General features: G+C 43.9%; 1 protein-coding gene across 3 annotated transcripts in view; it reads right to left on the bottom strand.

The window, feature by feature from the left end:
• The window catches only part of DOCK1 (dedicator of cytokinesis 1), a 512,522-nt gene that overhangs the window by 48,535 nt on the left and 439,008 nt on the right, over window positions 1-24,979 (bottom strand). For all 3 annotated transcript variants that reach the window (XM_058544272.1, XM_058544274.1, XM_058544273.1), the window contains 5 exons: window positions 22,888-22,928; window positions 21,318-21,408; window positions 17,241-17,360; window positions 2,017-2,106; window positions 843-947 (listed from right to left, as the gene is read on the bottom strand). In XM_058544272.1, the coding sequence (XP_058400255.1) occupies window positions 843-947; window positions 2,017-2,106; window positions 17,241-17,360; window positions 21,318-21,408; window positions 22,888-22,928 (447 nt within the window). The remainder of the gene's footprint in view (window positions 1-842; window positions 948-2,016; window positions 2,107-17,240; window positions 17,361-21,317; window positions 21,409-22,887; window positions 22,929-24,979) is intronic.

Raw genomic sequence — 24,979 nt, 5'->3', positions numbered from 1 at the left:
AGTAGTTTTTCAATCATGTGTCAAACAGCAAATGCCTGTCTAAGGGATGGAGAGTATTTCAGAGTTTCTAGCATTGTGACCATGAAAACTCATTTCCAATTTCTTGTATAATTAAAAATACACACGATCATAGCAGTATTATTCACAATAGCTAAAACAACCCAAATGTCCATCAAAGGGTGAATGGATAAACAAAATGTGGTATATCTCTACAACGGAATATTACTCAGCCAGAAAAAGGAACAAAGTACTGATAGATGCTACAACACAAGTGAACCTTGAAGACATTATGCTAAGGGAAACGAGCCAGACACAAAAGGACAAATATTGTAAGATTCCTCTTATATGAGGTACCTAGAAGAGGCAAATTCACAGATACAGAAAGTAGAATGGTGGTTGCCGGGGTCTACAAGAGGGAAGAAGGGAGAGTTATTGTTTAATGGGTACAGAGTTCCAGTTTGGGAAGATGAGCAAGATCTGGAGGTGGATGGTGGCAATAGTTGCACAACAATGTGAATGTACTTAATGCCATTGAACTGTACACTTAAAAATGGTTAAGATGATAACTTTTATGCTATGTATATTTTACCACAATTTAAAAAATACACATAAATCTCTGATGGAGAGCTCTGTTTAGGAAAAATCAAATGGAAAGTTTAAACGCAATCAAAGAAAACATTATCAGCCCATTGCTGGCACCCTAAGCTGATCACAGAGCTATTAGCACACGAAGAGTCAGACTTTGACCCACGGATGCAAAGTCCAAACCCTTCCTCAGAAGGGGAAGGGGCTCTCTGCCCAGGGAGCAATCTTGGCTCAGATTAAACAGAATCAAAATTTACCCGAAGGAATGTGGGGAATCCTTGTCCATAGTAGCCAACAGCAAAATAGTCAGGCTTGGGTCTTATCACTTTGACGATGTTTTCATAAAATTGAGCCTGTTTTTTCTAAAAGGAAGAAAGAAAATGTGTTTCAGGTTTGAATAGAGTATTTGAGCATCTGTTCTTCTGGATTCTTCCAGTGGGCTCTTCAAGCTCTGGCAACTCTAATAGGGTGGGAGAGTGAGAAGGTGGGAGGGGTGGTGCTGGTACATGCACCTGAATTCAATCTCCCCTCGTAACTTTGACGGCATTTTCACTCATCCTCCAGAATTTAGCAGGGGAATCTGGCCAAAAAAGTCAAATTCAGCAACGAGTTGTGATTTATGGGTGTTTGCAATAATCAAAGAGGTGCGACAGAAATTTTTTTTCTTCTGATTAAATGACTAGTCCTTAGTAATTTTAAAAATGGTATGGATCAGATACTGGGATACATTAAAGAAGAATTTAAAAGAGCAGAATTCTGCTCTAAATTAACAATACACATTGCAACATCAAGTTGGTCTGCTAAATACAAAAATGACGTAGCTGAGAAGCCAGTAGTTAGAAACTGACAGACCTTCCGTGGCAGGAGAAAGGTCTGGGCTACTATCCTTCCCCCTCATGTCACAGTACCATGGGGACAGTAGTTGTTTACATACAAATCGTTCATAGATGTCTTAAAGTTTGGTTACAAAAGCTCAGTTGGGAATAAAAAGTGAAAACTTGTGGCGCAGAATCAACCAGCAAATACATCAAGACCATCCTCCTGGACAAAATGGAGGACCACAGCCAAGGCCACAGAAGGCATGAGGAGAATCCCAACATCAAAAGGGAAAGAGGGGCCAGCCCAGTGGCGCAAGTGGTTAAGTGTGCGCGCTCTGCTGCAGCAGCCTGGGGTTTGCAGGTTTGGATCCCGGGTGCGCACCACTTGTTAAGCCATTCTGTGGCAGCATCCCATATAAAGTAGAGGAAGATGGGCATGGATGTTAGCCCAGGGCCAGTCTTCCTCAGCAAAAAGAGGAGGATTGGCAGATGTTAGCTCAGGGCTGATCCTCCTCACCAAAAAAAAAAAAAAAAAAAAAGGGAAACAGAAAATTCTAGAAAAACAAGTTTAGATTGCCCATATTCATTTAGATAGATAGAAAGAAAGACCTACCAGCAATTCACTGAGTTGTTCATAATCAAACATTTCGTTTTCATACTGTTCGGCAAGTTCCTTGCCCAGGGCAATGGCCTCCTCCCACATCTGTGAGGAGAAACAAATACAAAAGAGAAAGAGAAACTGAAACCTGAATCGTGCAGTCAAAGAGTAAAATAGTAATACAACCATTCATAATAAAACAATTGAGAAATATGCTTGCTTAGTCTGAAAACACTACGACAATAATGTTGAAAAATACTGCTATTTTCCAGAGGCTCGCGTCCTTGGGCTCACGGCTGGGTGACAGTTGACTAACCTGGTCAACTACCCCTTCATCAATCACGCTGCCCTCTGTCCCGGTCAGAGCGGCTGCCGGCCCCATCTTCACTCACTCCCGTCCTCTCTGGCCACTGAAGCTCATCTGTCCCAGGAGCCGTGGAGCCGGGGAAAGGAACCCCAGGGTGATGAGAGGCTGCAAGGAGCGTTTAGGTAGAAACTATGGGCCTGATTTTGCTACTTTCCCAAATCATCCCACTTAATAAACGCAAAGCTTCAACTGTCAGAAAGACCGGGACCTATTTCCACTCTAAATTAAGGCTTGTAAGAAGTTCGCTTTATGTGTGCAAATACTGTGAGGATGTAAAGCCTGCCATTATTTTGAAAGGAGGAACTTTTTATGGTAACAGTTTGAAAGTGGCTTTCCCAGTCAGGTAACTGATTGATTAAAATGTTTCAATAAGCTTTTGACCATGTGGAATAATTTGTTGATACATATAGTATGCCCTGAATTTCCCTTGGGAAAAATAAAATAAAGTGGTTTACCTGAGAAGAACATGGAAAATATGGAGGAACCATCTCCTCCAGGAAGCCTTCCCAGGTGCCACCCACTCTCCTCTGTGCTCCCACCATGACCCAGGATTCCCCCACTTCAAACCTATAAGTCCCTTGAGGGCAGGAATCAAGCATTATCAAAACCTCAAGACCATTGCCCAAGGCCTGCTCAACAGTATTTATGGAACAGAACTGAGGGTTGCTGACTTAGAATCAGAAAAGCAACAACTATCCCACATACTATGTCCCCAGCCACGAATCACCCACTTCTCCACTGCCACCGTTCCCACAGCATGGTAGCACTAGTCATTAGGTGAGTAATTTTGAGCTTACTCTAGTCCAGCAACAAGCCACCTACGTTCTCTCACTTAAGTCCCTCACCTTGTCAGGTGGGTACTTTATTATACCCATTTTGCAGATAGTGAAGTTGGGGATCAGATAGGCAAGTAACTTGCCCGTGGGCACAAGAGCAGGGTGGACTTGGTCCAGCTTGGTCTTTTTCCAAAGTTCTTGTTCTTGATGACCGTCTTAGTTAGAGTTGCTATAACAGAATACCACAGACAGGGTGGCTTAAACAATAGACATTTATTTCTCACAGTTCTGGAGGCTGGGAAGTCCAAGGTCAAGGTGCAGACAGATTCAGTTCCTGGTGAGGGCTCTCCTCTGGACTTGTAGACAGCTGCCTTCTCACCGTGTGCTCACGTGGCCTTGAGAGAGATTTCTCTCTGTTCCCCTTCTCGTAAGGGTACTAATCCCATGATGGGGGCACCATCCTAATCATGACCCAGTCTAAACACAATCACCTCCCAAAGGCCCCACCTCCAAATACCACCACGTGGTTAGGGCTTCAGCATATGAATCTGGGGGGATGCCAACATTCAGCCCATAACAAAGACCCTGTGCCAGCACTTCCAGCCGCCCCTCACCAGCCTGCTGGCTTTGCCTTTTCTTAGTCAACAACCCCATCGAGGGCCTTACTTATCACTGAATCGCCCAACACACTTAAAATACTCTTCATAGCTACTACTTAAAGAAACCATCTGCTATGTTTGATGAGAAAAAAGCTATTCTGGAATAAGAGTTGCATTTTAATACTTTAGAAGACAAAATAAGCCCAGAGCAGAAAAAGATTTCAGCGACAGGACCAGCACCCAGGAAAGAGAGGACGTGGCTGAGACGCCCTTCTTATGATCCACGTGCTGGTTCCCTCCCCAGAACACCCCCAGCCTGCTCCATCCTGCTGCAGCTTTCAAAGTTGACTTGCAAGCTTTGGATATCTTCATCTGCCGCTCCACATCTTTCTTGGGTCCTTTGAGGAACCCAAGCTCACACTTCTAGGAAAGTGGAGCTTCTTGCACCTCTAATGTTAGTTTTAAGCTCCAGTAACCAATTCCTCCCTGGGCGTATTTCCGTTTCAAAGAAAACATTACCTTTACTTGTTGTTCTTTCACTGGATTTTTCTTTAGTTTTCTGCAAGCTAATACACACTCTCTTCGCTGCCCAGAATGTTAAGGCTTCTAATTCATTACTGAGTAAAAGCTTAATCTGTTTTTATCCAAAATGACAGATGAGACGCTTTAGATGCATATCAAAAATAATTGTTTTTAAAAGAAATCTCAGTCTTGAGTAAATATCTTATCTGACTCCCTCTGAGGTTATGTGGTTGTGTTTTCTATCAGATTTTGTATAAACACACATCCCCCTCTGCCCCCAGCATGTTTTAAAGGATTCTGCATTAAGGAGATTTTCATCTACTTTTAATCGGATAGGGCTCTGAAGAGTGTGAGTAACTCATATTTCCAATGTGAATACCTTGGAAAATAGCTCAGTGCCAGAGAGAACACAGATTCAGTATGATCTAGATTTAGATGACCTCAGTGAAAGGATCGCCTTAACCCATGCAACTGAACACCCTGCCTTCACTCCCTTCTTAGAGGCACGCTAGGCTTATGAGGTTACCATAGCCCTAAAGGAAAAAGCACCGTATCAACGCACAACTTCATTTTCTGATCTGAAATCCTTAATCCATCGTGCAGCATTCTTGAAATTGTTCGTGTACTTGCAACATGGAGCACATTGTTCCATCACCTCTTTTCATCAGGTAATCTGAGCTATGTTGTCTTGAGATGACGATAACCTTTTCTTTCTGAACCTCTCAGTTTCAGGAAGTTCCATTTCTTCAAGTTTTATGAACAGAAAACTTTTTCCTTCTGATGAAACTCCTCCCTTAGTTCCAAGAAAGAAGTGACTGCAGAAAGCATATCAGCTATTGATTTCCTACAGAGAACTCGAAGGCTGATGACTGACCAGTCTGATAGGATGGCAACACTGATCTCACAGGGCAGCGGCAGATGAAAGAAAAGATGCCAGCCAGGCCACTGTCCCTTACTAATAATTCAGGCTGGCGATGACTCACCAGGATAGTGGTGAGCAACTCTGGTTTAATTTGCTTACTAGCTGTAAGTAACTCACCGGTGAAGATGTTTAATGGGATGCTTGAATTTCAGTCATTCTTCTAAAATTCATCTGTTTTTCCAGGCAGTTGTTGGGAAAAGAGTCATATTCAATCACCCTCTGAATTTCCAGTGTCCCACACAGGCCTCTGATGTTTACATGAATGAAAATTCAATGGTGTGGAAGAATCTAGAGCACTGGTTGAGGTCCCTCTGCACCAGAGGGGATCAAGGTGTTCCAGAACCAGTATTAGGCCCCGTCTAGTCAGTGCTTCAGACCAGGAGCGCTGTGGGTGAGTGCCTCTTTCCAGTCCCTCCAGGACAAGGGCTGGAGTCCCCGGAAAAGATGTGTGTCATGAGGAGGGCGATGGCAACTCCAAGGGGTGTGGCCCAGCTGATCTCGATGTCGCCTGCAACCTCTCCTTAGAGAATGGAGACTCCTTGCAGGCACCTCCACTCTCTCTAGGCCTCTAGCTTTTTCCTTGAGCCAAGCCCCATCCTTGGTCCTCCTGGTGTTCTCCACTGGCTTCAACTAATCTGAGCAAAGGAACGACATCTTTCCAAAGACAATTCTGAGAGTCAGGCCCTACTCTCCTGGCCCCAGCAATGGTGCATTCTCTCTGTGGTCTGCACCTCAAAGCTGCCTGATCTTGCAGTAAAGATGCCATTCTCTCCCTGAGCGTGTACAAGACAGAGCCAGCCACCTGAGAAAGCTGTCAGGCCAGGCTGACTGCCCTCTCATAGGGCAGGAAAACCAGTGGGATCTGGGCCTTGGGCTGGACCTAGGAAGCCTTGATGTAAAGGTTCTCAAATGAAATCGAAGATGAACCCTGCTTTCCAGTGCAGTCAGGTACTTAAGGAGTCATTACCCATCTGAATCATGCTCGTCAAAGTGGATTCTTTTTCCCACAGCAATTCTTTATCAGTCAAAACAGAAAACTATTTGCTCAGCTTTTAACGCCCTGGAAGACAAAGTGAGGAAGGAACAAATCTTTTTTAAAAAAAGAGATTTTGCATTTATTTTTAGGTTAGACCAGGCTGCAAAGGAGAAGGGACACATTCTGTCACTGTCTCCTTCATCTGCAGGTAATCATTGGGCACCTGTGATGGGAGTGGGCTCAGGAGAGACTAGGAGGAGAGGACAGGAGAAGCGAGCACAGACAGCTCTTTAAGGAGCACTGCAGAAAGAAGAGAAATGGGCAGTAGCTGGAGAGGGGAGTCAGAACCAGAGAGGACATTTTTTTATTTAACGTTTTTTATTTATTTTTTATTTTTATTATTATTTTTGTGTGTGTGAGGAGACCAGCCCTGTGCTAACATCTGCCAATCCTCCTCTTTTTTTGCTGAGGAAGACTGGCCCTGGGCTAACATCCGTGCCCATCTTCCTCCACTTTATATGGGATGCTGCCACAGCACGGCCTGACAAGCAGTGCGTCGGTGCGCGCCCGGGATCTGAACCTGCGAACCCCGGGCCGCTGCAGCAGAGCACAAGCACCTAACCGCTTGCGCCACCCGGCTGGTCCCAAGAGAGGACTTTTTTAAAGATGGGAGAAATAGGGGCTGGCCCCATGGCGTAGCGGTTAAATGCACGCGCTCCGCTGCTGGCGGCCTGGGTTCGGATCCCGGGCGCGCACCAACACACCGCTTCTCCGGCCATGCTGTGGTGGCGTCCCACATAAAGTAGAGGAAGATGGGCACGGATGTTAGCCCAGGGCCAATCCTCCTCAGCAAAATGAGGAGGATTGGCATGGATGTTGGCTCAGGGCTGATCTTCCTCACCAAAAAAAAAAAAAAAGAGGCAGAAATAATGGCCAGGTTGTAGCTGAAAGTGTATTAGCCAACAGAGAGGAAAACGTGGAAGCTGTAGGGAGAGGGCAGATGGGCTGGCACGATGTCCTGGGATGGGCAAGGGGGGATCCAGGCGCCTTGGACAGGATCGTGGAGAGCTTGTCCCAGGACAGGATAAGTGGACAGACGCAGACCAGTGCCTGAGGGTGTGGTGGGGGGTGTGGATGTCAAAGCTGCATGGGTGACGACTGATGGGAAAGTCAATTACTTTTGAAAAGAGTTAACCTGTGGCAGGAATGGAGCCCAATCACTCAGAACTGCTTCAGCTGCCTTGAAGGAACTCAAACCTCAGTGGACTTCTCAGAAAGCTTCTCCACACTTCTCGTCCAGCTCTGCAGCCGCGTGAGGAAGCCGAGCCTCCTGCTCTGGCCATTCACTCTTCTGACAGTGACCCCATTTAAGAGATGTTGTGGGACCAGCTGACTTCAAGTCTGTAGAGATGTCACCTCCCTCTCCTCATCCTTGCTGCCGCCCTGGGCCTACGCGTCTCAGGACAACTGCTCCGGCCTCCTGTCTGCTCTCCAGCCCACGCCCCCCTCCAGGTCTTCTACTACCACGTAGCCAGAATTACCCTCTGAAAAGAGGAAAATGAAGTCATAGTTCTCTGTTTTCATAAAATCTCATCGGCTCCTTGTACCTGATGCAGTAAGTCAAATTTTCAGGAGACATACAAGGCCATTGGCAAAGTGGCTCCCAAGTCCTCCACAACTGCGTCTCCCAGGAGCCCCCTGCCCCCAGATGGACTCCTTGGCTTCCCCAGAAGAGTGAGATGGCTTCAGGAGCCCCGCCTTGTCTGGCGATACTCCCACTCCGGAATTCCTGCCCCTCCCAGCCGACATCTGGCAAATTTTATCTCATTCTTCAAACACTAGTTTAAATGTCACTGCCTCTGTGAAGTCCTCCCTTTCTCCGCAGAAGTCATCACACCGACACCTGTTAGATAGGTAGATCCAGTATCCAACGGTGTGACTGACAGGAGGAGGATTTTGTTATTTATCTGCTTATCCAGAAGCCCTAACCCTAGACTCGCACGCCTTGAGGCAGGCCTGTCTGCTCCACTCCTGTAATTCTTGGCTGCAGGATGGCACCTGGCTTGTTAGTGGAAAAACTTGTTGGGGATCCTGCAGAGAGTGGGGAAGCAATGTGGTTAATGACCCTAAAAACTGATTTTCTCATGCTTTGATAATATATGATTATTTTTTATAATTAACATATGATCTCTTTGAACAGGCAGGCCAAATTCTGGCTAATTGAACAAATTCTGGCAAATATCAGGCTTTTCAAAAATTTTTGAAATGCTGAGAATAAACCAATAAGAGGGAGTCGTTATGCGGGTACCTGCAATTCCTCTTAATAACAACCGTGTTTTAAAGGGAAACTCAAAGGATGAGAAAATTTCACTTCAAATACTCAGAAAAGAAATCTAACCATTTCCACCAAAAACAGAAACTTGCTCCCAAACCTCTATTTCTAGTTCACAAGATGATGCAAGATGCCTCAATTTTTGACTTGGGGGCAAGGCAAAGTGTGAACTTTGTCGAGGTGAGGTTATTTTAAGGGAAAAGGAAGCAGAGTCCCAGTTGAAAATAGTCACAGAGCTTCACACGTCATGTGGGCTATCGACTATGTACCGCTTTGTCGATGCCGCCAGGCTGTTTCTTGGTTTCAGAGAGGGTTTAACGTGGGTTAATATGGCCTCTCTCACTCTGACTACATTTCCCTGATAGCAGGGCTTCTATTTTCGACTCATCCTCCACAGAGAAGCCTGGTAATTTTCAGTGAAGTACTAGGATTAAGGGCTTTATTGAAAATTACTAGGCCTCAACCAAACACAATAAGACAGAGAATTCAGAGCGTCTTCAGGAGAGAACGCTTGTCTGCCGTGATAAAACCCGACAGAAGGCTTTGGGGAGGGACGCTCGAATGGGTGGTAAAAACGGGGGGAAAAGGAGCTAGGAGTAATTATCAGCCTAGGAAGGAAGAACTGTAAGAGAATGAAAAGGGAGACAGATGGAAATGACGTTTTATGGAGAGAAAGAAAAAGATGAAAAGACCAAGAGCTAGGCTGAAAGACATCCAAAACTTTTTAAAGTGGTGGAAAGGCAAAAATGGGAGAACGATTTTGTGCGGAAGAAATACAGAAAGATAACAGAACATCATTCAAAAGCTAGAGTGTCCAATATAAAGAAGCAGAAAATCCATTTAGCATTGCTGCTTTCAGAGCACAAAGGTGGAGAAAGCCTTAACAGAATCCCGCCCCAGGCTCCTGCTGGCGCCCTGGCTCTCCCCGAGGCACAGTGAGGTGCTGACCGCGGGCCTGAGCTCCACCAGCTCCTCTAGCCACCTGCTCGAGGTGTGCAAGAGACAGACCTGCCTTGGATTCCGTACTGCCTATTCTCCCTAGGGAGCTGCATACACTTAAAACAGTGAAAATCAGCTGTAAAGTTGCCACATATTCAGTACATGATGAAGATTTCCTTAACGACATAAGGTGACAGCCTGTATATAGCTATCACTGAGTCATACTTTTGCCAGATTAAGGTACCATTACTTTCCATTTTATAATTTCGTAGTCTCCAGCAATCATTGGTTTCCAAGTTCAACTGTGGTATTAAGTCCCCTTACCCGAACATACGGTTTTAAACCAGAATTGCCATTTTTTCTCCCTAAAATGAAAGAAGTGTAAAATCAAACCAAAGAAATTCTTGAGATTTAAATACTCATGTGCTGCAGGAGCCCGTGCAGAATGCAGGCCTGGGGTGGATTCAGTGTCAGGAGTTAAGTCAGAGATTGTCTCGGATGCTGGAGGCCCTCCCTGCGTGCTTGTTCCTGCTCGCGCACTCGCACACTGATGCAATCATCTGACCAAAGACTGTTACTTCTAACAGACACAGGGGAGTCCAGGCGGGAAAAGCCAGCCTTGTTCTGGCAAGAATTTGTCTTTGTCTGGCCTACAACCTCTGCAGTGATCACAGTGCTTGAGTAAAGTCAGCGCCAGACTAGGGGAAGGAGCCTGTGGAGAACACAGGATCCTAAGACCCGCACACCAGAAGTGGTGTCAGGGATGTGCCCCAGGTGAGGCGCTGGGGGGATTGGGGAGGAGGGACACGTCCTTTAGACTCTTAGGGGCTCAGGGTCTGGGTCAGGAGGCAAGACCACACAAACAAGACAAACACACCCAATGGAGGGAACTTGGTGGAATGTCTGAGTGATGGCGGACTTTTCAATTGTTTGCTCAAGCACTAGCCAGAATGTGCTCAATTCAATTAAAAAAAAATGACACTGTTGATAGTAGGGAAGGCTGTCCGTGTGTGGGACCTGGGGTATATGGGAACTCTTTGTACTTTCAGCTCAATTTTGCTGTGAACCTAAAATCGCTCTAAAAAATAACGTCTATTTAAAAAAAAGACTGAGTGTCCAGTCTGTGTGCAGCACAGGGCTCCCTCAGAGGGACAAACAGAAGTGTCAGACACAGCCTGCTCTGCCCTCAAGTAGCTTAAGTCAAAGCAGGGCCTGGTGACCCAGGGGTAGTCCCTGGACCAGCTGCATGGCCATTACTGGGAGATGCTTAGAAATGCAGAACCTCAGGCCCCACCCAAGACCAACCAAACCAGAATCTGCATTTTAACCAGATCCCCGGGGACTCAGGGGGCCATTAAAGTGTGATCCTCAAAGTAGGGATTTAGACTACATATAAAGAGTTCGAACGCCAGGCAGAGAGTGCCTGGGGAGGGGCCCTCTCTGGATGGTGGAGGCAGGAAAGGGTCCAAGGTGGAGAAAGAGTGCAAATATGCCCAGAAGGTGAGAAGGAGTCCAGCACAGGGAGACAGTAGGCAAGAAGGCCCGTTCCACACCCAGGGAAGACCACACAAGGCAAGCGGTTAAGAATCAACGAGCATGTTCAGAAAGAGGCGAAACGTCATGGGTGAAGACAGGATAGATGTGTAGGAACAGCCCAGCTGCGAGGGGCCTCACCTGCCAAGTGAGAAGCCTGGATCTCCCTGGAGAGGAGGTGGGCAACCCCTGAGGTGTGGGCATCTTTGCAGCTGATACCACAGTCACTTTGCTAGAACCCAGAGCAATGGCCCTGGGAGCAGAACGGCAGGGATGGGTGCGGGGGTCCCCGGGCAGGGGAGTGGGTGATGCACCTCGGACTGGGAGCCCGGGGAGACCGAGAGCTCGTGAGGAAGAGACTTCAGATGCGCCGCCTTTAGCAGCAGGTCTTCTGTCCAGAGACCCAAGTCGTTCAGCAGTGGCCCAGGGAGCAGCTGGCCAAGCTGGTGCGGATCCTAGAGCTAGTTTGTCAGTGGCGCTCGTTAGCGAAGCTGGATATACAAATCACAGTGAGGAGACGCGACTCATCCTTAAGTCCTCGGGAAACTAATAATGGGACTATAATAGACTTTGCTCAAAGCACAAAAGAAAACAACACAACCGAGGGGCATAATTTTACATGTTGATGATAAAACAGGTAAGTACCAGAAAACTCCACCATGCTCCCATGAAACTATGTTGGTTTTTCTTATTTCTTACGAATTATCTTCATAACTGCCTTTGTTTCTTCCTCTTTCCTTTCCTTCCTACCATTTCCCTTGTTTGCACGTAGTTCCTTCAGAGAATCTTCTGGCCATAAAAGAGCCCCTAACTCGCCCATCCCTCCAAATTCCCTAATACTCTCGACAGTTATTTCAAAATTACAGAAATGACACTGGGTCACAAGAACAAAAATCTAATTTTGGTGCTTGTTATTATGCTTTCCCTTGTCATTCTGATGCAAATTCTATTATTTTCTGGCTTTGGTCCCCTTTTTCTAATTCTCTTAGATATATTTCAGTTTTTCAAACATTCACTTAGTATAAGGAATATATACCAACAGGCACGTAAGCACAGCTGGCTGCCTGTAAGGGCCCCAAGGATGCAGTAAAGCTTCCAGTGACCACCAGCACGTGGATGGATGTGCTAGTACATAATGTTCTTTGTGCTAACCGAGAACAAAGTCTTTGACTGAGAGCAGCTCTGACAACAGAGACATAATGCAAGCCACATATGTAATTTTAAATTCTAGTAGCTACATTTTTAAAAAATAGAATTAATTTTAGTAATATTTAATATATCTGAAATATTATCATTTCAACATGTAATCAATAACAAAAAAATAATGAGATATTTGACATTTGTATTAGCTCAGGCTGGCATAACAAAGTACCACAGACTGGATGCCTTAAACACATTTATTTCTCACAGCTCTGGAGGCTGGAAGTCCAAGATCAAGTTGTCAGCAGGATGGTGTCTTCTGAGACCCCGCCCTGGCTTGTAGATGGCACCTTCTCCCTGTGTCCTCACATGGTCCTTCCTCTGTGCGTGTTTATATCCTAATCTCCCCTTCTTATAAGGACACCAGTCATATTGGATCAAGGCTCACCCCAGTGACCTCATTTTAACTTCGTTCTCTCTTTAAAGGCCTTATGTCCAAATTCAGTCACATTCCAAGGCACTGAGGGTTACGACTTCAACACAGGAATTTCTGGCAGACACAATTCAGCCCATAACAACATTCTTTTCTTCACATGAACTGTTAGAAATCCAGTGTGTATTGTACGCTGACAGCACGTCCCAGTTTGGACTGACCACATTTCAAGTGCCAACGACCGCATGTCGCTGGAGACTCCACTATTGGACAGCTCAGGTTACTGCCCCACCCATCACCTGAAAGCTGGCTTCCCTGGTGCCCACCTGCTCCACCAGGAGGGCCCCCACATTAACCCAGGCCCTCCTTCAAGCTTCCACTGGCTATTACACTTGCCACCCATCACCCACGAGCCAGAGATATTTTTCCCCCAAGATGATTGCAATCTGGGAATGGAGTACGGAAAGTTGTGCATTTGGGTCCTCCCAGAATCAAGTTTCATAATCTGCAGCAATGGCCTCGGCCACTTGTCTTACTCCATTGCTTTCAGAAAAGGCACAAATATTTCTCAAATGACTGCATATACCCACACCTGGCAGGGACACCCATGTCTCGGTCATATTTCCTAAATGAAAGTGATTCTAAATCTAGCACAAAGTGCCAAACTTTGATCTTCTGCTGTGACCTCCCACTTCCCCTACTCCCCGCCTGGTGAGATTTCCAGCACCCTAGCCATAGGGAACAGGAGTCCATTCTCTCATTGCTTCTCCTGCATTGCCCTGCTGTCCACACCATTCCCAACCCCTCCCTAAACAGAGAAGGAAATTCAACTATGGAGAAACCAGGATCAAGGCCCAACACAAGTTCTGAGTGATATCTCTATTCTCACATGTCCAGTTGTGAGAAGCCGCACTATTTGGAGGATTAGTGTGAATGTTATCTTTTTCAGAACATACGCATACTTAGGTAATTTCCATGTGCCTTGAGAGCCCTTGATTAGACCCCCAACTCACTTGTCTAATTAAATGCCCTGGTAGACGGAGGTGCTGCGAGAGTCTGCTTTCTCTTCCGGCCACTCCCCCATCCACTGAAGTTCGTTGTGGCCATGTGATTTGGTTTAGCCAATGACACAAGCAGAAATGCCTGTGTCATTTCTGGGCAGAGCGTGTAAGGGCCGGGCTGGCAACTCATTGTTCCTTCTGAGGATGCATTTCTTCGTGGTGGAACCTCCACTCACCAGGGTTCTGGGAGAGGAGGATGGACAAGGAGCATGAGTGAAAAATAAACTTGGGTTGTGTAGAGCCATTGGGACTTCAAGAGGTTGAAACTCCAGCATATTCCATCCCATCCTGACTGATACAGAAGATGAATAATTACTTCCTTCCATTATTTTTTTCCCAGGAAATGTAATGCTTGTTGATGTTACAATGATTTTTTTTCCTCACAGCTAATCACCCAGGTACTTCAAATTTCATTTGATGAAATTTTCTCCCTCACCTGTACTCACTCTCATTTAGCTTTAGATAGAAGAGCAGACTTTGTTTCTTTTTAACAGTCTTGTGGAAAAGTTACAGATACTCAGAAACGGCTTTTTTCAACCTGTTTTGCCAAGACAACTCTAACTGCTACTGTGAAGGCAATCCTCCCGAACTCTGATTAACAGGGACATCGTTTCTGACTCGAGGTTAGCCGACTGATCACTTGACCATAATCATCTTTCTGTCTCCTCCAAAACACAGGAACATGTGGGGACATTCCTTCAGCCTATCTCTCTTTTTGCCTATAATACTTTGTCACTTGAATTCGTTTTTTCAAAACCACAATTTCTCAACCTCGGCACTATTGACATTTTGGACTGGATAATTCTTTGTGGTAGGGGACTGTCTGTGCCTTGTAGGATATTTAGCAATATCCCTGGCCTCGACCTACTAGATGCCAGTAGCATCCACTCCCCCTGCCATGACAACCTAAAAGTCTCCTGTGGGTCCCAGTTGAGAACCACTGTTCTAAATTGAACACATTCTTTTTTCCCTCCATGAGGCTACCTTTGCTTAAAAATAAAAGGACTTTGTTCTTTGATTTATTATTTATTGAAGGCCCACTGTTCTGCTATGAATAAGCATTTCTCATCTGTTGGAAATCACTCTTAAATGCTGAGTATTCATTCATTTGTTAGTTTGTTCATTCTTTCATTGATTTCTTCGCTCATCCAACAAATGCCCACTGTGTTATATACCAAGCACTGTTCTGAGAATTAGATAGGTTGTGGGGAATAAACATGTGGGATTTCTATCTTCATAGAGCTTACAACCCACTGGCAGACTTGCTAAAGACATATACGTGCAACTCGATCACTGCAAATTGTAGTAAGTGCTACAAAGGAAAAGAAGAGGACATTGTGGAGGTTGAAGAAGAAGTGACATTTAAGCTGAGATGGGAAGAAATGAACTGAGGGCAGGAGCAGTAGAAGCCTGCTGGGCAGAGGCAGGAAGGGCTGGTGCATTTGAGGACTCAAAAGGGATGGTGTGGCCGAAATACAGAGAGCGAGGGAGGGAACAAAGGCTGAAATATGGTTGAAGAGGTCTCAGGGGCTGCTATTGTCAGAGGCAGTGTTGCCACAAGGCAAGCCCAGAATGGCCATCAGCAAAGGCACACATTCCTCAGCCCTGATGACCGCTGGCCCTCGGGCTTCCTGGGCCTCCCAAGGTCCCCACCTCCTGCTCTGCCCACTCCATGGCACCTGATCACCCTTTTCTAGAACACAATAAACCAAGAAGCCATCAGGGGAAGGAATGGCTGAATCAGCTCCATTTCTTTATCAGTTTGCTGAAAAACAGGATTCCCATGGCTAAACTAACAAAATTTTAGTAATTGGCCTTAGTCATGAAAGCATCTCATTTCTACGAAAAAATATATTCTGTTCCACTACAGGACTGGGTGTAGTCCACAGAACATTTCGGATCCTTATTTCCACGTGGCCTCTAGCCAATCCACATGCTATTCTGAAGAGTTTTGGTTTTTTCCTATGTCAAGGACAGTAGGGAATGAATAAAACACACATTATCTTGTCAATAGGGTTTGGTTTATGTTGACAGCCACAATAAGGGGCAGCCATCATCTTTTCCTGATATAGGTGCTATTTTGGGTAGAATTGTATCCCTCCTAAAAGAAATGTTGAAGTTCCAACCTCTGCTGTCTGTGAATGTGACCTCATTTGGAAATAGAGTCTTTAAGTTAAGTTAATCAAGTTAAGATGAGGTCATACTGGATTGAGTGGGCCCTAAATCCAATGACTCGTCTTCTTAGAAGAGGGAAATTTAGACACAGAAACACACAGAGGAAGAATGCCATGTGATGATGGAGGTAAGGATTGGAGTGACATGTCTGCAAGCCATGGAAAACCAAGGATTGCCAGTAACACCAGAAATTGAGAGACAAGCATGGAAACCATTCTCTCCTTCAATCATTCTCTCACAGAGAGCATGGCCCTGCTGCCATGTTGATTGCAGTCTTACAGCCTCCAGAACTGTGAGAGAATCAATTTCTGTTGTTTAAAGCCACCCAGTTTGTGCTTTGTTACAACAGCCCTAGGAGACTAATACAGGTACCTTCATAGAATTCTCTGGTCACTTTTCTCAATGAAAAAAGCAGGTAACAAGATGAGTTAATAATCCTGATGAAGCCACAGAAGGAGCTCCGAAGTGACTTTGGTGGCAGATTTTTAAAAATTCCGAAGCTGAAGCCGCTCGTTTTTTTAGTACTTACTGCTTATCTGAACCACACGAATAAGTGATGAGATCTTCTACTGGCTGATTAAAATGATGGCAGTTTCCTTTTAGTAGAGTCAATGGAATAAACTATTTTGTTTGAGCCAATTAATCTACATGCCACCAAAATGAAGCAATATTGGTCTTTGCTGTTGTTAGTGCCACGGAGTGGATTCCAACACCTAGCAATCCCGTGGACAGCAGAGTGGAACCCTGCCAGGTCTTTTTGCACCATCCTCTTACTTTCCAGCGCTGTATCTGACAATGCTCTGCTGCTATTCATAGGGTTTTCATGGCCAATTTTTTCGGGAATGGGTGGCCAGGTCGTTCTTCGTAGTCTATAATAGTCTGGAAGCTCCACTGAAACCTGTCCACCCTAGGTGATCCTGCTGGTATTTGAAATACTGGTGGCATAGCTTTAAGTATCACAGCAACATGCAGCCACCACAGTATGACAACCAACACACGGGTGGTGTGGTTCCCTGATCAGTAAATGAACCCAAGGCTGTGGTGGTGAGAGTGCCAAATCTTAACCACTAGACCACCAGGGCTGGCTAATATTGGTACTACCACAGAATTAATTTTTCAGTGACAATAGAAAACTGCAAACCGTCAAAAGAATACATTAGCTGTAAGTGTCTAGAAACTCCTCCAAATTAGTGTCCCAGATTTGGTTCTCTCTGGCAAGGACTATAAAAATACTTGTGTTTTTTAGTCCTGACTTTCAGCAGAGCATCTATAAAAGGACGATTGATTTTTCTTTTTAAGAGTTCTACTCAGAAGTACCAGCTGAAGGACCATGCACATAACCTTCCAATACATGATTTGTAACAAATTTCTGGTTCCACAAACATCGTGTGTTAAAAAATCTATTTACAACGCTGCAGGAAGGTGCACATAAGAAAACAGAAGAAAAATCACATTTTTTTTTACCTTGCCTTTGTCAAAGTAGTGGATGATTTCTTGATAGAGCTGCTCCTTCAGCTGTCCCTGCGTTGTCGCCTGGTACCCATCCCGCTGGGTGAGGTGGGCCGCGCACACATCCTCCGACCACTGTGGCAAAAGCAGTGCATGAGTAGTGCCAGGTGAGGGCACGTCCGGTGCTAACACTTGCCTACCCTCGGGTCAGAATGCACAGTGAGCTCCACATTCGGTGCACACACACGGCCATGATTCCAGGGACACTTGGGGCTGCTGTCATCAGGCTGTCGGGGCCTGGAAATGAGGGCAAAACCTCTGTGCTGAGGCCCCGAGAGGAATGCAAGACAAGAGGGAGGCAAAGCTGGGTCTACATTCATACAGAAGAGAAACCCACCAGATTCTGGAAAGCACAGAACTGTCAGCTTGCTGATAATGCCTTGCAACATCTGGGATGAGTTATGAACCAGGTGATTTCTGGCTGTCTCAAGTGGGGAATCCCAGGGTGCTGGCCTGGGTCTGCGCTGCTCAACATTTCAATCAACAGCAAGAAGGCACATGGATCACACTTACAAGTTGTAAAGAAAGGGACTTGATCGGCTATCAAGCTCCTCACAGACTGGGAGGTGTCTTTGTACCATTAGCCCTAGGCACATTGCCTGGCACAGAGGCAGGGCTCGGCCAGTGTTTGTGGAAGTGTCAGTGGACTTATGGTACGAAGGAAAGATGCACAGAGGTCTCAGCAAGCTGGGGAGATGCACCAAAGTGAAGGCAAGCTCATTTGACATGTAAACTCCTGAGCTTAGGCTCAAGAAAGCAATGGCATTAAGTATAGGGCTCAATAAAATTCAATATGTCATGAGGACCTACTATGTGCAAGGCACTAGGACAAAGAAGAGTCAGAAGGTGCCTGACCCAGAGATAGTGCTATTACAGATAGAGCATAATGATATATACTAACACTGCAAAAAAGATTTCATGGGCATTTAAGGGCATTAAGCAAGACTGCACAATGGGGGCTCTGGGGAGACTCCTCAAAGGAAATCGTTAGAATGGGCTCATTTATCGGTTGGACTCAGGTGGTGGAGCTTGACCTGTTTTAAGTCAGTGCAGTGATGGTGCTGCAAAGAAAGCAATGTGCTCCCAGACTGCCTGGACCAACATGGGGGTGGGGGTGACCCCATGGACTCAGTGTTGGTCAGGCCACATCTGTTACAACGAGACCAACCATGGTGCCACATATTGGGGGCGTGAAAAATCAGAAGAGCTAGATAGGGATCGCTGTGGCATAGGGCAAAGGCCCAAAGGGACTGGCCTGCTAAATGAGGTGCAGAAGTCTGGGGAATGTGGCAAGGCTCCTGAAGAGGCTCACATAGCACACGCCGCTTCCCACCTTCCTGAAGCCAAAGGGCCCCGGAGCACCTCCTGCTGGACCCCAGGGCTCCGCAGAACAGGGCGCAGAGCACGGGGCCAGAATGGCTCTCCAGCTCTAGGAACGTCAAGTAAGAACGAGAAACCTTTAAGTAGTCTGCACATTTTTTCACCTTAGAGTTAGATTTGTATATCCCGACCACAATTGGAAGTTAAAAACTCATTAATTGTGGAGTTTGCACAACATGGCTAGATTTTTACTTTTATGGGGGACGAAAGTAAAACTTTAGATGATTCTGAAATGTAACTATAATAAATAAACAAGAATTAAAAAATTAAGATTTCAAATAACTTCCTTGGATTTTAAAATCATTTAAAAAATTGAATAGGGAAGCAAAAATTCTCTCTCTCTTCCACCTAAACATTGAGATGAAATAACTTGATTGCTAGGTTAAAGGCTGATGTTTTTATTGCCCTTGCTTTCTGACAAAATATCCTTAACCAAAAAAGAAGATTCCATTTGAGGAGTTTTAGTTAATGAACAAGAATATATTTGTCATACTGAGGAAGAATTTTCATAACAATTCAAATAATGTTCTTTAGTACATTGATTAACCAGCATGAATTCACATTTACAGCAATATCAAAACATATTTAGGAAAAATTGCAAAACATAATGGTGTAAAAGATATGGAGAGAGATTATGTAGCATTTGCCATTTAACTGGAAAATTTAGAGCCCCAGTGGGAAAGATAATACAATTGGGACTATTGATTTGGGTTGTGAAACACACACTCACGTGGTTTGTGACAAATCCATCTGTACTCAATAAATCCAGTGATTAAATAAATGATAGTTTACAAACACATATATATTTTTTACATTGACATGCACACGTATAAAAGTTTATGTACTATGAGAGAGACAGTAAGAGTGAGTTGGCGGTTTATCAACCTCATTTTAATTTCTCTGGTATAAAAGAAATATCTTCACATTTGCAAAAACGCCTTGTTACAGAAATTTGGGTTTCTAACAAATTAAGGCCATTAGAATTCATAGTGAGACAGCTGGTGTCAGCTGCATGAACTGAAATCTCTATCTTCATAAATTACATTACTTGGGAAAGCTTTATATGTTTCAAAGCTAAACATTCAAAGCCAAAGGGGGACTACTGATGACTAGTGATGAGGCGCCCAGACTGAGCTAAGCCTCCTAGCGTTTTCTTTGTAATGGACTCCTTTGTTTTCAGGGAGAGGTAAATCTCCATGCTGCAGTGTCTCTGAAGCAGCCTGTGTTTACTTGTTTCACAGGAGCTACTGGAGATTTCAGGATTGGGCCAAAGGCTGGAAGATTCTTGCCAGAGTTTCACTCCCTAACACAGTGTTCTCCTTAATGCCTCTCATCACCCAATAGATATTACTTAGTGCCCATTTTAACATAATCTTATCTGGTTTTCTTTCATTCCATTTTTTGGTGTTTAGGGGACTGGCCTGAGTTTGGAAACAGGAATCCTTGAATGAGCAGTCTTTATGTAGGGTGACTCAGTTAAATTTTAATTCTCACAACTGTTCTTGTTTATCCAGTTGATAATTTTTCAATTTTTTATAAGGGTATCATGGGAAAGATAATCTAATGATTTGCTAAAGTTCTAAAATATAAAACTAGAAGTCGTACAGGAATTCCCTCATTCATCCATCCATCTAGCCATCCACTCACACTTCCATCCATCTCCCCATCCATCCATACATCCATCTACTCAACCGTCCATCCATCCATCCATCCCCCCATTCATCCATCCCCCCATCCATCCATCCATCCATCCACCGACACTTCTATCCATCCACCCACTCACCCACACTTCCATCTATCTATCCATCTACCCACATTTCCATCCATCTATCTTCCCATCTATCTATCCACCTACCCATCCATCCATGCACCCATCCACTTGCCCACACTTCCATCCATCTATCTCCCCATCCATCCATCCATCCACTCATCCACACATCCATCCAGCCATCCAGCCATCCACCCAATTATTTACTGAAGATCCACTCTGTATGACTAACTGGGCTGGAACTGGATAATGGGGGAGAGCATGAGTATGTTACTGCAAACAAAAAAAGCCAATGTCAAAAGCTATCTACATAACAAAAGAATCACTGAGAGCTGAAAGTTGTCATGCCAGACCTGTGCTCAGGAGCAATACTCTCCAGGAGAATCAGGCAGGAGGTTAATGTGAACTGATAGATTAACAGGAGATCTCAATGTGAACTCAAGGAGAGAAAAGTCATGATCTGGTCCCTACACTCTTTGCTAAGATTATTAAGGGTATGTCTCATCCTGTCTCTTAGCTGTTCTACCACAGAAATTCCTTCTTATTGATGTCATTCTCCACTATCACTGAGTCCTGTTGGCATGAATAATAAATCAAAAAATCTAACTCATTGCTAGCTGACAGGCCAATGATCGGTATTTACGGTGGTTAGTGATAACTTGCTTAGTGATGACATCTTGTGAAATGAAATATGCATTCAGTAGGGCCAAATGTATAATCAAAGTACTTCCTAAATATCTTTGTTTATGTCATTGCATTTAGTCAATATCCATAAAATCTTAAGTTATAGGTTTACTAAAAATTGTCATAGAAAAATCAAATTTTAAATAACCTTATAATTTATAATGACAGAATCATAAAGCTGCGTGGTTAATTTTTATTACCTTCAGAAGCTTTGCGTGGAGAAGCAAGGTATAAGCTGCTTCCGTGTAGTTATCACACTCTTTGTGTAGGTCACAGAGCTTGTACAAATACCTGAGATGATAAAAGAGAGGTACATTCATAAAATGTCAACAAATAGTTTGTGTTGAGGATTGCAAGAGCTAAGTTCTACAGTAAATCATATCTATATTTTCTTTCTACAATGTTCACAATTCATGCCTTGAAAACTTTTGGGGCAGAAAGCTCTAAGAAAAACTAACAAGAGTACTATACAATAAAATATTTTTTTAAATTTAAATCATCTCTTTTCAGGACAAAAATGAAGATGGCACAAGAAGGTAGAATTGTACCTCATGGTTTCTCATGCCTTTTCATCTTTACTAGAGTTTTCTTCATACATTTGAAATGAGATTATACAATGTTTGATTGTGATTTCTTATATTTCTATTGAATCCAAATGCACAAAAAAATCCATAAAAATAAAAATCCATAAGAATAAAGAGTTCCAATGATCACAGTGAATGTGATTAAAAAAATTTCTCTGCCATAAAAAAATAAAGGTTTTTTTTTGTTTGTTTGTTTGTTTGTTTTTTTGTGAGAAAGATTGGCTCTGAGTTAACATCCATTACCAATCCTCCTCTTTTTGCTGAGGAAGACTGGCTTTGAGCTAACATCCCCTATTTTATATGTGGGATGCTGCTACAGCATGGCTTGATGGGTGGTGTGTGGTCCATGACCAAAATCCGAACCTGCGAACCCCGGGCCACCAAAGCAGAGCGCGTGAACTTAACCATTATGCCACTGGGCTGGCCCCCAAAGGTTGTTTTTTAATATAGAGCAACCTACATCTTAGATAAAAGAAGCCGATTGTTTATTAAATTTATATGGTATATTTTTTAAAGGAGAAAGTAAAAAAATCTTAGAAATCATAAGTTAGAAAATAATGCTTGATATAGTAAGTCCATCATTAAACACTAATGCCATGTGTATTATACGCTTATTCTGGTCTATTCTAAGTGGTAATCTTGCTAAATATTTGACACTGGCCCCTAAAAGCAACCAAGAAGGAGAAGAGATCAATCACAGCCCACCATTCTTAGAGAAAAACGCAAGTGAAGGAGACAAATCCAGCAGACAAGACAAGACATGAGAATACGCTGTCAGTTAAAGTAGGAATAGACTGAAAATTATAATATTGCCTATTTCTGATAAGTTAAAACTGGACTTCCCATTTGATCAGATAGCTTACTGTGCAACATTAAAATTTGTGGTGGTGCCTTTTTTCAAAAGGGTCACATGAATCAGTCAGGAGGTACAAAAACCTTGTGAAAGTCATTTATGGCTTTGCTCCTGAGCTGGCTAAGAATGACCCCCCAGATCTCTGCGTCAGCAGGCACAGCCTGCACGAGGGCTGGGAATACATATGGAAGCTCCACCAAATTCAGTCTCTAGGCCCCACGATTTCCTACAAGATAAACTCGTGTGGTTATAAAACATTTCTTAGCATGGACTTGACAAACAGCAATTATCATAAATGTGCAGAAGGTGCAGACAAGCATGATGCCTACATACCTTATATACATTTCTTCTCTTTCAATTTCTTTGTAGAAATTCTGAAAAATCAAACCACAACACTGTTTTAAGAAACCTGTTCTATAAAAGGTGTTGCAGGCACATTAAAAATTCACGGTGCTTCAATTTGTGTCAAACACAGCCAAATGGAACCAGCTCTTTGGATTAGAATCATAAACTCACATAAAATGCAAAGTCATCTTACACTATCCTTGACTTTTTTAGGGAGGTGATTCTAACAGTTACATTTCCTACACTTTGAACACTGTGATGGCTAAAATCTACTCCTGTCTTCAATTCAAACCAGGTGCTACCCAAAGATATGATATCTCAACCATTCTCAACCATTGTAATCTCATTAGAAGTGAAAAAATATTAAAGATCCCAAATTTGGGAATAAGCATCATCAAAATGATTTAAAGCATACTGGGCCCAGCCTCACCAAGAGCCACAAGAAGGCAACTAGCCACGTGTATTTAAATGTAAAGTTAATTTTGGGCCGGCCCTGTGGCTTAGCCGTTAAGTATGCGCGCTCCGCTGCTGGCGGGCCGGGTTCGGATCCCAGGGGCGCACCGACGCACCGCTTCTCCAGCCATGGTGAGGCCGCGTCCCACGTACAGCAACTAGAAGGGTGTGCATCTATGACATACAACTATCTACTGGCGCTTTGGGGGGAAAAAAAAGAAAATTAAAAAAAAAAAAAGCATATTAAATGTAAAGTAAATTTAATTTAAATTAAATCAAGTTAAAAATTCACTTCCTCAATTGCATTTGCCACACTTTGAGTGCTCAATAGCCATCTGGGGCTAGTGTTACTATATGGGACAGTGCAGATATAGAACTTTTCCATCATCACAGAAATTTGTATTGGACAGACGGACCTTCTAAAATATAGTAAGCAAACTCATTGCCACTTAAAAAACACCTCTCCATAAGCAATGATGGAGAAAGTTTAGTTAGCAGATTATAAACAATGGGTTACTTCTATATATTGTAAAATATTTTCCGGGTGAGCATAAACATTTCTATCAAAATTATATTTCTTAATGTGAACATATCTATAAACATCTTAAAATCTTTATCGTACATGAGGCACCAGAAAGGTACAGAACAGTCACCTAACAAGGCCTAAGGTATGGAAACACCATGGCCACCCTCCACGTGAAATTTAGCACCTGAAAGCGATGTTAGAATTTTGGAATCGGTGCCTGAGATAACTCGTGACTATCACCATTATAAAGGCATATAATTATCCAGTGAGGCCTGTTTAATTTCATTAGCAAAAAAAGACATTGCTTCCAGAATTGATCTCTCTGAAAAGAAATGATAAATTAGTATAGAAAGTAAGAGGGAGCATCTGAGATTTTGCTGCATCTGAGATTTTAACGTCCTCTGGTTCATATGCTGTGGCGGGTAATGAGGACATTTTCAGCTGACAACGCGGAGCAACGTAACAAAGAGAATCTGCATCAAAGGCAGGGGATGAGCCCTTCACTTCCAACTCTAACGCGCCAGTATTTACAAGCTACGATTTCACACCATCCTCTTTTGCTCTCATATTTTTAATCTTTTCCTAAGCTTTTGATCATTCTCCTTTACAATTTCACAATGGGGGTATCACGCAACCTTCATTCCTCTCTCCGAGATATGGAAATGTCTCCTATTTCCTGCCTGTGCTGAGTTCTGTGCCCTTCCTAGGACTTCAAAACCTCTCTAGAACCAAAGGACACTCATCTCAAATCCCAATTTCTATATAAAACCTTTCTGTTTCTTACATAAAATTCACGCTGCTCTGGCGCTCCACTTCTGGGCTCTGCAGGCAGCATCCTGCGCCCCCTAGTCCTCTCTCTCAAGTCCCCTGGCATCAGTGCTGACGTCTGTGCCAGGCTCAAAGCTCCGCGGCTCTCTGAGCAACCCCATCAGGACAGGGCCCCCAACTCCACTCAACTACCATGCATGGATCTTTCAGAACTTGGACATTTGCGTTGTATTTCAATTTTGTACTCCTTCATGACTAAAACAGATACTATGATTTCCGGAATTCTAGTCAAAACCACCTTAATTAGCCTTGTAAAGGGGCCACAAAGAGAGT

Source organism: Diceros bicornis, chromosome 6 (genome assembly GCF_020826845.1).
Source record: "Diceros bicornis minor isolate mBicDic1 chromosome 6, mDicBic1.mat.cur, whole genome shotgun sequence".
In the NCBI taxonomy this organism is placed as follows: Eukaryota; Metazoa; Chordata; class Mammalia; order Perissodactyla; family Rhinocerotidae; genus Diceros; species Diceros bicornis.
The sequence above is the reverse complement of the archived record's forward strand: the minus strand, read 5'-3'. Positions and strand labels throughout refer to the sequence as shown.